The following is a 16,824-nucleotide window of genomic DNA, read 5'->3' on the forward strand; positions in this document are numbered from 1 at the left end:
TCGATTGAGTCAACGAAGGGCACGCCGAAGCTTCATCGATAGCGTCCAGAGAGTGGCAAGCCGCCATCTCGACCAATCGAGGCATCCCGCGACCCCGCCATCGTCCCGAGTCGATCAAGCTACCAACCCGCCATCTTCCTACCAAGCCGTCGTCGACAACCAACTCACCGTCTGCTGCGAGCGCTCGCCATCGTCGTCCAGAAAAACCCCGGTACGTACCGAACAACGGATAATCACCCCGAACAAATCAAACCCACAATAGTCCCAATAAATTGTTATCCTACTAATTAGATTTTCTCAATAAACGTCCATAGTCATACCCAACAACACAATTCCATTACACAAGTGCAATATTTAAATAACAAAAATTTAAATAACGCAGTTTCTACACCCGTTGTTCCGCGTAGCCCCTCCGAATTACCCAGTAGCATGCCGGCCCTGCGACACAGTTCAGGGGTCTCATGTTACTGAGCTATTAACCGGGAGTTGTTGATCCGCCTTGAGGCTTGAGAGCAACCCCGTAAGTCTAAGATAGTCTCAAGTAGTAAAGGGGTGTGTTGGCGCAATTTGTCAATGCGCACAACCTCTCACTAGGAGTTTAACGTGGTTTCACTGTCGGGAACACAATTCAACGGATTTTGGCTTAGGGTAAACGAACGACCTGGCGAACAGAACGGGGAATACATTAACGACAGATGCACCCTTTTGTTGGATCTTCTTTCGCTAGAGCGACTATACGACCGTGTGTTCAGGATCAGTGTCGAGTTCAAACTAAACTTCATTCTAATAATATCTGGTAATGTGTCTGGTGGGTTGACAATAATGTGTGTAGCTCAATTTTTAATACAATTTTTAGGGTAAGCCCAATCTATTTAGTCTAGGTAAATTAAAACAAATTGTGTTTTCAAATACTTCAGTTTCATATGAGCTCCATCTCCAACAGGGTGATCGGAATCTTTATTGACAGGGGTCGCACCATACTTCCGCATTTTCGCGAAGTCAAGGTCAGCTGCAGAACTAGAGTGAACCTAATCCGAACCTGGTCAAAGCCGCCTCTTTCGTCGCAACCATATACGGAGATTATATGATCCAACTACTTGTCCAACGAGACCGCGAGACCGGATCCTACGAAAAATGGCTGGCGTGGTCTCCTCCCAGTGGAACGGGTCAAGGAAAGCAAAGCCCTCATCTACAGCCACAGCTTTTATTTCCTAAGCTCAACATTTTCGAAGAGGGAAGAACTCAGCGGCACATAGAAGAAACAAAGGTTTATGGACGGGTCGGTTTCAGGCCGTGGTGTTGGTATCGGGGTCACTGGAACATACTCAACTTTGCAAACAGACTTAACATTTTCTCTGGTGAAGCTGCTGCGGTCTTTATTGCTGCTAGGTACCTATCAAGTAAACTGGTCCTTATCCTGACTAATTCAGCCAGTGTTATTTCTACACTGCAGAGTGAGTAGGTAATCACAGCAATTCTGAATATAGAACATTCTCGTAATCAAGCGCCCGAATACGACGATTTCCTGGATCTCAGGGCACTACAGACCTGGCAACACCACGGTGGACTTCCTTGCTGGCATCGAAAATCAACAACGTGGAAAAAGTGGGGCAGCAACTGGAGAGCATTCACCACCACGTAAAATCAAGCGGACTACATCCGGTTGGGCTGACTTACTTAATCTGAGGGACTAGCAGGTTGTCTCTCGGTTCCGAACCGGACCTACGCGACTCTCACACCATGTTTGGGTATATCCTGTAATGTCTGTGGTGTTCACAATTCGGTATTATCTATGCTAGAATCCAAAGTACCCAGCCCCACCATCCCAGCGTATGGAATTCGCACCAGTATAAGAGATGCATTTGACCTCCTCAAGGATGGGGGCTAAACAAATTCAAATGTTTTTGTGACAAGTTTTGAGGCCGCTCGGGTTAAGCTCCGCGTGTAAGTTACTTAATCATGTGGCTTTGTCTGTCTGAGGATATTCAAAACGGCTAGATTTTGAAAGTACCCGACGTTTCGGCCGAATGTATTCGGCCTTTTTCAAGGCAGTTTGAGAAAGCCACATCCATAAGCAACTTTAATTCTGTGTACATTTTGCTGCATCGTGTCAGCATCGAGAATGCCCCTTCCAGGTGGTGTAGGTAGCGATACCTGGTGAGGTAGCCTACCTGAAGATTGTACAGTTACCAAAAAAGGCAAAAGTAGAGCTAACGGATAGATTCAACGACAACAGACCCGGCTACGAATAAAGGACAACGATTGTAAATACGGATCTTGAAACGTGAGAACTTTGAATGGACCCCCACGTGTTGGGCTACTGGCTCCTGAGCTGCGGAAGGTCGGCGTGAACGTGGCAGCAATCCAGGAAATACGGTGGCCCAAACTGGAGAACGTGAATTCCAAGCGGTGGACTTCATCGCAAATACTTCATACAAGTACCACATCTAATCTAGCGACGGTGGCAGAGCAGAAGGAATTGGCTTCATCGTGATCGGGAAGTAGATGAAGCGGATAATCCAATGGGAGCCGATAAGCGTTTTGAGAATGAAGGGAAAATTTTTCAACTACGGTCTGATAAGCATCCGCAACGAACGATAAGCCTGATGTAGTGAAGGATGCGTTCTATGAGTGCCTGTCTATGGAAAGTGCCCAACACACGATGTAAAGATTGTCAACAATCGCGCAGATCGAGAGAGAAAGCTTTTATCGCTCTGTCATTGGTTCGGAAAGCCTTTATTCCGCTACCAACGATAATGGTCTGCGACTTGTGACTTTTGCTGCTGCTAGAGAGTAAATGGATATCCGCAAACACACCTTGCAACATTCGAGTGGCGACACCTGCTGATCGACGAACACAATTTCTCGGATGTTATAGATGCATTGGCGTAACTAGTCCCGATGCCTAGGGAGTGCTATACACGGAAACAAATGCATACCCACAATCATGAATAAAAAATCATGAAATCATGAATCATGCCAGTTCATGAAATCATGATTATAATTCATGATTTCAGGAACATTATTCATGGTACTGCGCAATCTTCAACAGTCGACAAAATGCATAACCGGTTATACTTCGAACACTCCCTTCCCAAGAAGTGAGAACGGCTGAAAGGTAGCACGCCGGACTCTCACTCGGTGTACTCGAGTTCAAAACCCCTGTTGAACTTTTTTTTTTATTTTTCGATCTCAACAACCAAATCGTAACGCATTGGTTGCGTTACGCGAAAATAAATCATGAAATCATGATTTATATTCATAGTGTATTTTCATAACACAAACACATTGGATTCATGAAATCATGAATTATTTTCTCATTTCCGGGAACGGATTTTTACCCGTGTAGCCCCTTCATCTATTTTCTTTTTCTCTATTTTGACTTTTCAAAATTCTCGAACATTTTACCACCTCATTAAGCTATGTTTAGTAGTAATGAGATAAATATGGTCCAACCACCTAAGGCAATTGCAGATCAGTCACACTCATCCATATTCTCTTTTCTCAAGCACGTGCTTTCCGTTGTAGCCCACAGTATCGAAGTTTGTTTGTTTACCAGCCGATAATTGCCGTCAGGTTCCCACCGGTAGCCAATGGAAATTTTTACTAATTTCATAAATATTCTATACTAGTTGGCCCGGCAGGCGTTGTCCTGCATAGTAGGCGAAAATGCGCGTTGCAAACTCCCCTTGCGAAACTTCCATACGAATCCTTATTTTAGTTTTTCATGATTTACACAACTTTACTAATAATTTTTAACTGGGGAAATGTCATATAAACCAGTCGGAAACGATAACGGACATATTTGCTGAAGGAATGGAGAAAATCCATCCAGCCGTTTTCGAGTTATGCGGATACGAACGCAGACCATTTCATTTTTGACGTAGGACTACGTCTGTCTTTTCTATATTGGGGTACACTTTACGATTGCGAAAATCACGAGACCGTCACGAAAATATGATAGACTTTGAACGTTAGTATCTCAGCCGCTTTTCGATGGGTTTTCAATATTTTTGGACCATTCGATCAAGGATGAGTCAACGCTTTATTCCTGAAGTCGTTTTTTACGCGGTTCTTTCTACACGAATCGCTTTTTATGCTATTTTTTTCACTCGAATTTCGAAATTTCCGTGGTTCATTCAGTTCATATTTTGGGACTTACGCGGTTTTTTACGTTGTTTTAATTTACGCGGCCCATATCTTCCGCGTAAAAACCTACTCCAGTGTGTTACAATATTTATGTATGATAATTATTTACTATTGAAAACTTGCTAACAGTTCAGCAATCGGTTTTCGGTAAATCAGTCAATCTCATAAGTGCATCGCAAACTTCTTCTTCCATAGCAATACATTCCAACTGGAACTTTGCCTGCTTTTCAACTTATTACTAATCTATTAGCAATTCGTTAATTATTAATTGAAAGCTTTCTATGCCCGCCATTGCATTAGTATGTATCTTGTGTGGCAAATGCAATGGATACACTATAAAAACCCACCCACCCAAAACATCCTAGACCGGATCAAGAATCGATCTCGTCATTTCCGGTTTCTGAGCCTTTGTTCACAAGGCTAACTCGAGACCTCAAGCCAGCATAGAAGTCAAATTAATGCAACTTACATGGATTTTAGCTAAGGTGCAGTTCGTTTCTGCTAACTAACGAAAGCTTTGGGCGTTTGACGGCAGCTTCTCGCTTACGTCTATTGCGTCGATGCCAGTAAGACGGTAAGACGCGCGGCTACAAAGCAACTGTGGAAGTGCTTAATGCTTAATGAACATACTTAATGAACAATAAGGAAGAAGAAAAAGTAGAAGAAGAAGAAGAAGAGGGACTTGGAATCTTATTCACTGCTGCAGTGGATGCGTTCTGGTAAACTTTATTCGGGTCGGTTTTGCTGATTCCTAGATATCTGCCGGAGTAAACGCAAAGTCCGACGCAACTCACGCGAAGGAATAATGATTTTTATCAATAAACTTTCAAACTTCTTCGTCGCGTCTACTCTGGCTTCCTCCATAGGATGACCACCAAATGACCACCGCGGTACACTATCCGCCAGGGTTGTGCTGAATCATTCTCATACGATAATTATTGTAATTATCATTTGATAACTTCTCAGGTGTAAAAAGCAGGCGAGTTAGGGTAAAGTGACCTATAGTGGACCCCCAACCAATAGTGGACACTCCAGCCATTTTTGCATTATTATTGCACAATGTCAACATTTTGCTATGAAACTCTATCGGGAAAACCTACCTTACAGTCCTATGATTTGATTACATGCATTGGAAATGCTATGGAAACTCAAATTAGATGATTTTTTACAATTCTATAAAAAATAAACACGAGAGTGTCCATTATAGGAATATTTTGGGGGGTTCATAATAGGGAAGAAGAACGTCCCGAAACGGGACATGAAAATCAAATGAAGTGTCAATTATAGGGAAGCAATTTCCTATTATGGACCCCCAAGAGGTCTAGTATAGGGCGAATTCAGTTAGACTTTAAAATGCTAATTTCAACGAATAACGTCGTGTATTTGGGTGTTTTATGTATGTATCGTGAAGAGGGGATGCAGAGCTTGTTGTTAGATATCAAGCAGAGTTAATATGTTGAACATTTCTAAGCCTTATGACAGGAAGAGTAAAATTCCGCTACTAGGGGGTCCACTATTGGGCATTTTACCCTATCATCGGCGATAATTTTTCCAAGGTCCTCATACGCCTGTCACTGGCGAACAAAGCTCGTGTACTCTGCATCGAAGCTTAGAACCGGAGTTAGGGCGCAATCGTTAATGTGAACATTTTTATATTCGGTAAGTTACTGCAAATAAATTCTTTTTCGAGTCCCTATAATCATGCAGGTATCTCAAGCATACCACATCGTTATATTGCTGCATGATTGAGTGTTTAATTTTGATAAAATATCGAAAACAAAAGTGTGCATAAAAATTGCCTCGCCATAACAAAAAGGTGGTAAAGAATTAACACTGTTGTTTACAGTTTAGAACCAAATCCAGATGTCGCACATGTTGGGGTAGGGATTCAGTGCTCCACCTTCTCCCCCTGAATTTTTCAAATCCTGCAGTCTACTGATAATTACACAAAATAATCATTTTAATGTAAACCTAACTAATACCAATTTAACGTCAACAAAGAAGTTCAATCGCATGTATCGTATTGTGTTTTGATCACGGGGATGACAAGCTACGCCATCTTTGTCACATATTTTCTGAGTCACCAATACGAGTGCACTGCGAATGCAACATAAACAATTCCGAGGGTGAAAATGATATAAAACGAACAAAGGCATAGACAGTACCTTGTGCAAGTAGTATTCTGAAGAATTGAGCAAATAAGTTGAACATTTTTATGTTTAAAGTATGGAATCGAGTGTAAAATAGTTTTAATTTATAGTTGGTTAATTTTTTCTCTATTTTTTCATGATTGTATCATGTTGGATTATTGAGTGGTATGGGCATTTTGCATCATATTCTCCTGTAAAAACGTAAAGATTCAAAATTCGCGAACATACTTATGCAAAATAAATAAGTATTGGGGTAATTTGAAATAATATTACATTACATACACTAAGGTTCGTAATGCTAACTCAATCTCATGAGCACAGGATAAACAACGAAAACAGATTCATTCTGGGTTCAAAACGAAAATATGTATATTACCTATACAGCTACTTAGTTCTACGTCACCTTTGCGTACAACCCGATTGGGCTGCACCTTTGAGTTTTATTATATAGAAGATTTTGATGATAATCCTTTAGTGATTCCGACAGGAATGTTCTAGCGATTCCGACGGAAAATAGTCTAGAGATTTTGAAGGAAATCCTCCTAGCATACCGAAGGGAACCTCCAGGGGTTCTGAATGCTATCAACCAGGGATTCCAACAGGAATGTTCCAGGAAGAGAATGTTCTAGGGATTCCAAATCCTCCTGAGATGTCGACGGGATCCTTCAGGGAGTTCGACGGGAATGTTCCAGGAGTTCCAACCAGGAATTCCAACTGAATCTTTAGAGATTTCGTAGGCAATGTTCCAGGGATGTAGAAGCAAATCGTCGAAGAATTTCGAAGCAATCTATCTAGGGATCCCGACGCAAATTAATCGTCCAGGGATTCCATAAAGAATCCTCCAGCGATTCTGGAGCAAATCATCAAAGGATTTCGAAGCAAATCGTCAGGGGGATTCCGATCGTCAAAGGATTTCGAGGAAAAACGTCGAGAGACTCATTGAACATTCAGGGGATTATGTAACAAATCGTCGAAGTATTCTGAAACAAATCGTCAAGGAATTCCGAAGCAAATCTCCGAACGATTCCGAAACAAATCTTCGAACGACTCCGGAGAAATTCCGAAGCAAATCAACGAGAGTTTCAGAAGCAAATCCTCCATGGATTATGAAGGATATCCCCCACAGAATCCCAAGGGTATTCCTTAACGATACCGAAAGCAATCCAGTGTGAATTCTTCTGGATTCCGCATGGAATGCTTCGTTTATTTTGAAAGATTTTTTTTTAGAGATTCCAATTAGCATTGTTTTCGGATTCTGATGAGAATTCCTCTCGGATTCTGATGAGAATCCTTCTCGCATGCTGATAGGAATTGGGGAGATTATCACTGCTTGGCAAGCGGAAGTCTGCTGGAAAACTTCCACTATTGTCAGTGATGGTCGACCACATGTCTTTGACTGCATCTGAAATAAGAAACAAGCTCATTTGTTTTCCACTCATTTCATTATGATATGGTGAATATGGGAGATAATTCTTCAAAAATGTTCAGTAATTCGTTATGGTATATGTTGAAAATTGATTGGGAGGGCTTATTTTTTCCTATGCCTCTCTTATTTACGTCAATGTATTTACCGTCAACTGGGGGGAAGATGATCATTGAGGTGAAGATGATCATTTGATGTGTCAATCAAAAGTGCCAATTTTTTTTATGAAACGGTAGTCAACAATATTCTCCATTCAAGTAATGTTACCGCTAGGTAGAAATCCGAGTTTTTCGATAATAATCATGAAAATATATTTTGTGGAAGAAAGAGAGAGATAGTCATAAATGACGCTATTTTCGTTTCAAATATTGACTTCGTAGACTTCTTTACGTAGTAAATTCAACATTCATACAAATACCCTAGTGTATTTTGACTACTAGGTCATAATGATTTTAGTAGAGCTGTCTTGATCAACTTCACCCCAAACCAGATTACTCAAAAAATGTGTGATAATTTAATTTATTTTGCGAATGCGAATGCGATTCAGAAAACTAAAGTTGTTGATTATTGCAACGTATAGCAGTACATGTTTTGAAAATATTTGTTTCGATTTAAAATGTAAACACACATTGTTATTGCATGTTTTGTCTTGAAAATGATCATCTTCCCCCCAGTTAACGGTACTCGTATTACTACCTTGTACTTGCGTAGATGAGCTCGCAACTATCCAGCGTCCGTGTGAACGTGTGTCTTGTCTTGGGGTTATAAAACTGTTAACACTGTACATGCTTTGGAATTTCATTAATTCAAGACCAATAACGATACCGTCCACGTCCTCACAGTCAATTTAGGATTAGGAGAGAAAAATGTGTTCGACAGTGATGGTCGGTTAGATGAGAAGGTAATCTATAGAAAGTCGCTTTGGTATGCGACCAAATAATTATTTTGTGCGAAGCCATGTCAAAGTATTTCACGATGATCGCACGATCATTCTGCGTCCGATAGAAAACACAAGCAAACGCGCACTAAAGTGATTACCACAGAGAAATTTCTCTGTGTGATTACTTTTCAATCAATTTACTCACCAGAATAAAGCAGAACTCGGATTGCGCGACCGGTGATAAAGTTAATCAGAACGATCGCGCGATCTGCCGAATTATTGTGTCTGCATTGCGCGCCCGGTAATAAGAGTAGCTATCGAACAAGTAAGTACAGTGCGTGTTTAAGTCGTCGGGAAAGGAATAAAATGTCTATCTTGTGTTCGGTGGCTCATGCGCATATCGTGCGCGGTCGAAAAAGAAAAAGCGCGTTCTTCAATAGTTTACTGTAGCTATCGAGCAAGTGAGTACAGAGTGCTGAGCTTCCGTGCGGTCGTCCAAAACGCGAATCTCCTCCGTTTTCATATGCCACCGGACGTGCATGTTTTAACTTTTAACTCATATTAGGGGCTGTCCATAAACCACGTAGACTCTTGAGGGGGAGGGAGGGGTTTCGAAAAAGTCTACGTTAGTCTACGAAGGGGGACGGGGGGGTTTACAAAAAGTGTACGTAGACTTTTTTTGAAAAACAATTTATAAAGCAGCTATGTGCAAGGTTCATTATTGTTTTTTTTAGGGATCTTTCCAGATTTTTTTGCAAGACTTTATAGACTTTATAGACTTTTCCGAAACCCCTCCCCCACCACCTTGAAGTCTACGTAGACTTTTCCATATTTTACCAAATATCATATGCGATTGGACAATCAAAATTGAAATCCAATTTAATCCTCTGTCCACAGCTCCTGATACCAAATCTCAAAATCAATCAATTTAGTTTCTGTTGAATTCTACTCCTCCTTGAGGTGTGCACCACCGCTACCAATACTTTTGCATCGGCGCGCCACAGCTAAAAGTCTGTCACGTATCTGACCTATAATTCTCCACGCCGGTTCAAGTTTGTAGAAACCCGAGGAATTTTCAGAATTTCGAAAAATTTCGAGTTGAAATTCCGAGAATGTCAAGTCTACATTCCAATAAGTTTTTCGTGGAAATTTTCGTAGAAAATCCCGATTAATAATCTTTAAAGCTTCCCGGTAGGGTAACGGTACCAATAGTGGAGGTTTTAGTAGATCCACCCAAGAAAATATTTTTTTTAAATTGATGATTATGAGAAATTAACAGCTTTATTATCTTTGTCAATAGATAAACTAAAAAAATTGATAACAAAAATGAGATAGATGTCGTTTAACATCAACAATTACCAAATATTGCTTGCACCACTATTTGTACACTGTTCCTTTAATGGCGGTAAAAATTAATTTTGGTTCCCATAGTGGTGTTATCCATTGGTTTCTTATGAGACTCGCCCCTATTGGTACAGTTGCGCCACTATAGGTGCAAAAGAGTTAAGGAAAATCATTGTTTTCAATAGTTTTTCAACCGAAATATTAAGATAAGTTGCATTTAACAGGATATTTAAAGCACGACGCATCAACTAAAACCATCGTAAAGTGTATAAATATGACAAATCTCCTTAAAACCCGACTTCCTCCACTATTGATGCTACCTCCACTAAGGGTACGGTTACCCTAATATTTCAAAGAACTCTCCGTGAAAATTCCGATGCTTTTCTTGAAAATTCCATGTAATATCCCATTGAATAATCATCCGTTGAAATCGAAAGAATTTCCTTATAAATTCCAAAACTATTCCCGTTAATATTCCGAGTAAATTTCCGTGAAAATTTGGAATTTTTTCCCGAGATAATTTTAAGTTTAAATGGACATTCCGAAATATTTCCCGTGAAATTTTAGAATGGTTTCCTACATTCTTGCAGATTTGGAACAATTCATGAGGAAATTGAAAAAAAAAATCTTTAAAAAAATGGCTATACTCCAAAGACTTTTCCGAATAATTTGGGGTATAAATTATAGAGAATTTTCAGTTGTAGTTTTGATGAATTTCTCGTAAAAAAATCGAATAATTTTTCACGAAAATACGAAAGCTTTCTTACAAAAATTGCATTTTTTTTTGCGGAAACTCAAAAAGTTTTTGGTGAGAAATTCAAATAATTTCTTGTGGAAATTTTCAATAGTTACTCTAGAAATTCCGAAGATTTTCCATTGTTTAGTCCAAAGAATTCGCAATAGTACTTCCGAAGAAATTGCCGTGAAATATACGAAGAATTTCCCATGGACATTTCGAAAATTTCGCTTATCTATCCAAAGAATTCCTCGCGAACATTCCGAAGAATTTCCGAAATTAAGAAAAATTTCCTGGGAATTTCCCAGAAAATCTCCAGTAAAGGGTTTCTCGTGGAAATTTCGGGGAATTCCCCATTAAATTGCGACATAATTTTTTCGTGAAAATTCTAAAGAATCACTCTAAAGAAGTTTCCGACGAAAACCAAAAGATATTCTAGTAGAATCTGTAATAAAATCCAAGTGGAAATTTCGAAATTTTTTCAAAAGTTTTTATAGAATACTTCGAAGAATTTTCCTGCTCAACACAGAAGAATTTCCTGTAGTAATCCATATAGTTTTAAGCCATAGTTCAGACTATTTTACTTACTTACTTCTAGAGAAATGCAAGAGATTATTTAGTGTTATTTCCCATCCCATAGATCGCATCGCTTACCAAATTGAATCCAGATAAATTATCGTTTGTGTCTAAAACGATATCCTATCCGAATCGTGGAGATGCAGAGGTATACTCGGTCTCTAGTAGCAACGAGAGTCGGACTAACAATCCTTTCATTCCTATATGATCGTAAGGACGTGGCCGGCGCCTTTATTGACTTTAAATATTTGAGCTCCCGAAACGTGTACACTGGGAATGGGTAGCTAATCCCAAGCCCCATTCATTGTGTTCTTTGTACAATTTCGCAAGTTCAGTCAATCACGGAGTAGCAACTACGAATTGTGCGGTCATAATGCTCATACTCTCAGACCATAACAAAGCAGAACTCGAAACACGTTCAATTGAAAACTAATTGATTTACTTTCCGTTTGCACAAAATAAAACCAAACGCCCGGCTCTGTGTCTGATACGAAACACGATAAATCGTGAACTAATTGATTTATTTACTGATCGCACAAAACAGAGCTAAACGCCCGGCTACGCGTCTGATACGAAATACGTTAAATCACGAACTAATCGATTTACTTTCCAACCGCACAAAACAGAGATACACGCCTGGATCCGCCTCTGATACGAAACACGATCAATCGCAAACTAATTAATTTTCTTTCCGGATGCACAAAACAGAACTAAACGCCCGGATCCGCGTCCAAAACGAAACACGTTCAATCACTCACTAATTGATTTTCTTTCCGACTGTAAAGAACAGAGCTAAATGACCGGATCCGTGTCTTGTGCTGTAAGAACCACTTTTAATCGCGAAATAATTGATTTACTGTCCGACCGCACAAAACAGAACCTAACGCCCGGATCTGCGTATGATAAAAAACATGTTCAATCGCGAACTCTCTGTCTCTATCTATTCAATGATATTTTTTTACCTTCCAAAATAACATATCGGGAATCGAACGTGGATGAAAGCCTATTCCATTAATTTGTTCTAATTACCGAAAAGCAAATTGTCCGAGTTCATAGAAGCAAAATGATCGGACTTCGAGTTACAGATTAAGCGTGTTCTACGATATAAATTGTCAGAGATCCGAGAAGTATTTTTTCCACTTTCTGATGAAAATTCTCCGTGTTCCGAAAAGCAAATTATCCGAGCTCCGATATGTGGGGTGGGAATTTCGAAATTGTCTGAGTTACGAGATAAATCAGCAGAAGCGACAACCTCGATAACAGCAGTTGGTATGAACTTGGTATGCGTCTTATGCCTAACGTCCACTATGTCTATCGTACATTATGCTTAGGTCCCATTTCTTCACCTCCGCTTAAGCCTTAAGCCAGGTTTAAACGTATGGGTAAGCACCGCTTAAGAGTTAAGCGAAGGTGAAGAAATTGGCCCTTAATGTACTTATGCTTAGGCCTCGGGCTGAAAGTCTCCCTAATAAAGACATAAAAAAAATACTTATGCTTAACGGGTAATACCCACTGAGTATAGATAGCAAGTATTGAAATTAAGCGAAGATACGAGACCCTTCAAATTGAAATGTCATCTCAAAATACGTTATTACATTAGTTTCGAAAATTTATTCGTATATCTCACATTTACACTTCAATCGTTTACTGCTGCTAAAGAACGAACTTCCCAGTGAACTGGTAAATTGGTGCTGTATACACTAAAGAGTAAAGAATGATCAAAAGTCACTTGGAAAGTTGGCGGATGAGTATACCTTAACGTTAAATACACTTTTGGCAGTTCAATAACAAAATGTACAATGAAACTAATTTAACGGGTTAACTTAAGCATTTTAGCAAAGTGACTTAACCTGAAAACGTACTTTTTCCCCTTTATTTTTGGTATCGCATTATCTTAGCATAGTTCATATTATTACGTAGACATTAATAGTTTCGGGTGTTAAAGGGTAGTGCTATTCGTTAAAATTTCATAAATATCGCTGTTGTGCTGGTAGTATTTGTTGAGCAAACCAATGAAATTTGCTATGAGGCAGTAGATGCGATCGAGACGAACAACAATGGCACAAATAACAGCACTAAATTCGTTGTTGATAGCTATTGACGTAAAGTTCTTCTCTAGTGACTAAATTTATAGAAAACAATCTAGCCCTGATGTCGGTTTCGCAAACGGCCTCCTGGTCTCACTCGTCGTCTGGGTGGTTGCGCTGGAGGAGGAGGTGGATAATAAGGCTTCGGAACCGTGGCGATATCCGGACGCCGTAGAGCAGATGCTCCGATTGAACCTTCCGAAAGCACTCGTAAGAATCCGGCCTTTCGGCGGCAAACGATGCACCTATAGTTAAAAGAATATTTTAGAACTTTGATTTAGGAGATAATAGTATTATAAATGTACAAACCGGCTTATCATGCTGGTTTGATCAGCCTTGAGCGTTCGCTGTTTCGGCTGGTTGAATTCTTCTCCATTTTCAATAATCGTCAACCAGAATGATGTGATTCCGTCATAGAAGTTGCACGTTCCATGACCGTGACATTCGATCACCGGTTGCGCACGGAACTCCTCCAGACATGATCCTGGAGAAGTCAAATCCATACCGAAGCCACCGCTATTATCAGTTGTGTGCTGTAATGTAGTAAAAAGTTAAATATATGTCAAGCACTGAATTTTCGCATTAAACCTACCATCACATAGCTGTAACCTATCCACAATTCTTCCCAGCCTCCTGGACAATCTGGAATAGCCATCGTTTGACTGTGAATTGAAATCACTCGAGTTGTTGTCTCACAAACAGCACATCTCGAAATATATTTTTCGACTTCGCGGGCTTTCATCGGTGCCATAGACATTGGCATGGGTTCGGGAGACGCCAACCATATACTGTCATCATTGTTCGCTGCGTAGTTACACACATTGTTTACGTCGCAGAACATATACGGCATAGTGCTGAACTTCCGCAAACACGACCCAGCCGATCCCAAATCCTGCCCCACAGTTCTACTGCTTCCGATAACACTAACCAGAGAGTAGCCGTCCCATAATTTAGCAGTATTTAGAGGGCACTCCGGAATATGCACCGACTGTGAATGCTTAGTAAATATATATCCTCGGCTCTTTGCTGGTGGTGGGGGTGGAGCAGGGTCACCATATTCTCCACGCGATCCCGGAAAACCATCCAGACCGTCGCGACCTGGAGCCCCTTGGAATCCCGCTTCTCCTTTGAATCCGATTTGCCCCTCTTCACCGACAGCACCTTGTAGACCTCTTTCTCCCTTAAGACCAATCAGCCCTGGATATCCTAGAGGTCCCATATCACCTTCATCACCAGGAGTACCTTTATTACCTGATGCACCACGGTCACCGGGTTGGTTTGGCCTCCAGTTATCAAGTACAATAGGATCTCCTCGTTCTCCTTTTACGCCTTTAAGCCCTAGTCGGCCAAAATAACCTTCTTCTCCTATTTCTCCAAATTCTCCTTTAATTCCGGGTAAACCACGGAGACCTGGACGTCCCAACGGACCAACATCTCCAATGAAACCTTGTGGACCGGGCATGCCATCAAGACCAATCAATCCATCTTCTCCTTGTTCTCCTTTAATTCCACGTATAGACAGACCAATGCTTCCAGGTAATCCCTTATCACCTGGAGATCCTAAGGGGCCTGGTGGTCCAGGTAACCCAAGTAAACCATCCATACCAGGCGCACCTTCAAAGCCAATTTCTCCTTTACGGCCTTTGAATGAACCACTCACAAATCCAATCATGCCTCTTGGACCTGGTGGACCATCGTCTCCATAATCGCCGGGAGCCCCTTTACTTCCTCGGATTCCAAAGCGCCCTGGGAATCCATCATAGCCAGAGTCACCTTGATCACCCTTTTCTGGAGGAGTAACCAACGTGCCTCTCGGTCCTTTGTAACCCAGTTCTCCTTGTTGTCCTTTGAGACCATCCAAACCATTCCTACCAGCAAAACCTGGCTCACCTTGTAGACCTGGATCTCCTTTCTCACCTGGGTAACCCTGGCGACCTTTAAGACCAGGGAAGCCCGGCATACCTTCCAATCCAACATATCCTGTTTCACCTCGATCTCCTTTTTCCGGTGTTTTATAAAACAGCTCTCCAGGTAAACCTGGATAACCTTGCTCTCCTTGAAGACCTTGCAATCCAGATGAACCAATCCGCCCAACGTCTCCACGCTCTCCCTTTTCACCAACGAATCCAAAATATCCTACTTCTCCTTCTTCACCTTGTTCACCTCTGCTTCCAAACAGACCTCGAGGTCCTGGCAATCCTCGAGGACCATCTTTACCTCGTCTGCCAGGGATTCCTGCGAATCCATCTCGTCCTTTATCACCTTGGATACCTTTTTGTCCCAGAGTGCCTTCGTCACCTCGTTCACCCTTCGAGCCAGGCCTTCCAGGTAACCCATTATATCCTGGAGCTCCTTTTGGACCTTTTAAGCCGGGATAACCATCAATTACTACGCCAGCCGCTCCTTCTTCACCCTTCAATCCAGGCAATCCTACAGCCCCATCTAAGCCGGGTGGTCCATGTAAACCATATATACCAACATCTCCTTTTAATCCACTAAATGATGGGGCACCTTTGAGCCCTCTTTCTCCAGGCAATCCCAAGTCACCTCGTCCACCTTTAGTACCATTACGACCAGGTCTACCAGCGAAGCCAATATCACCATCATCACCAAATTCACCCTTTTCTCCTCTCACACCTGGGTAACCTCGACGACCGGTAATACCGGGATTACCTTGGTCTCCGATTTCACCGCGTTCACCTTGGAATCCTTCTTCACCCATATACCCGTTAAGTCCACGTTGACCAAAGTCACCTGGCTCTCCATCGTCACCGGAGTATCCTGGAAGTCCATCTCGGCCAATATCACCTACTTCTCCCTTAGGGCCTTGTGGACCTTCATTTCCAGATTCACCACGCTCGCCTTTATCTCCATAAGGAGCAGAGCTTCCTGGAGTTCCAGGAGCTCCTGGTGCCCCTCTATCTCCATAAATTACGTCACCGAACATACCTTTGTTACCAGGTAGACCAACTCGTCCTACTAATCCATCATTACCCTTTTCGCCTTTGGGTCCAACTATGCCTGGTGATCCTCGATATCCATCTGGTCCTCTGTAACCTTTATCGCCAAATTCTCCGAAATAGCCGGCTTCACCTTCTTCTCCCATTTCTCCAAATAAGACAGCTCTTCCCGGATCACCACGTTGACCTTTCAAACCAGGTAACCCAGCAGGACCATCAACGCCAGGCATACCAGGTTTACCTTCCTCACCTTGCAAGCCATGGTCGCCAGGCATACCAAAGTAACCTTTGTAACCCATTTGGCCTTGAATGGTATCACCCTGGAAACCAGGTAACCCATCGAATCCACGTGAGCCTTCTTCGCCAATTTCTCCTCTGTAACCTTTTTCGCCTTGGAATCCTTCGTCTCCTGGTTCTCCTCGAACACCCTTATCACCAGCTTCTGCATAGAATTCTGCCTCAGCACCCGGTTCTCCGCGGTTTCCTTGGTCACCTGGTTCACCTTTTACCCCTCTGCAA

At 41.6% G+C, this 16,824-nt stretch overlaps 1 protein-coding gene across 1 annotated transcript in view; it reads right to left on the bottom strand.

Moving 5' to 3' along the window:
- Positions 1 to 12,854: 12,854 nt before the first annotated feature.
- LOC134213088 (collagen alpha-1(IV) chain) overlaps positions 12,855 to 16,824 on the bottom strand; it is a 209,423-nt gene continuing 205,453 nt past the window's right edge. Inside the window, exons 5-7 of the mRNA XM_062691669.1 lie at positions 13,938 to 16,818; positions 13,655 to 13,878; positions 12,855 to 13,590 (exon numbers count right to left, since the gene is read on the bottom strand). Coding sequence (XP_062547653.1) covers positions 13,401 to 13,590; positions 13,655 to 13,878; positions 13,938 to 16,818 — 3,295 coding nt within the window. The 3' untranslated portion in view covers positions 12,855 to 13,400. The remainder of the gene's footprint in view (positions 13,591 to 13,654; positions 13,879 to 13,937; positions 16,819 to 16,824) is intronic.

The sequence above is a fragment of the Armigeres subalbatus genome, chromosome 2 (genome assembly GCF_024139115.2).
Source record: "Armigeres subalbatus isolate Guangzhou_Male chromosome 2, GZ_Asu_2, whole genome shotgun sequence".
NCBI lineage: Eukaryota > Metazoa > Arthropoda > Insecta > Diptera > Culicidae > Armigeres > Armigeres subalbatus.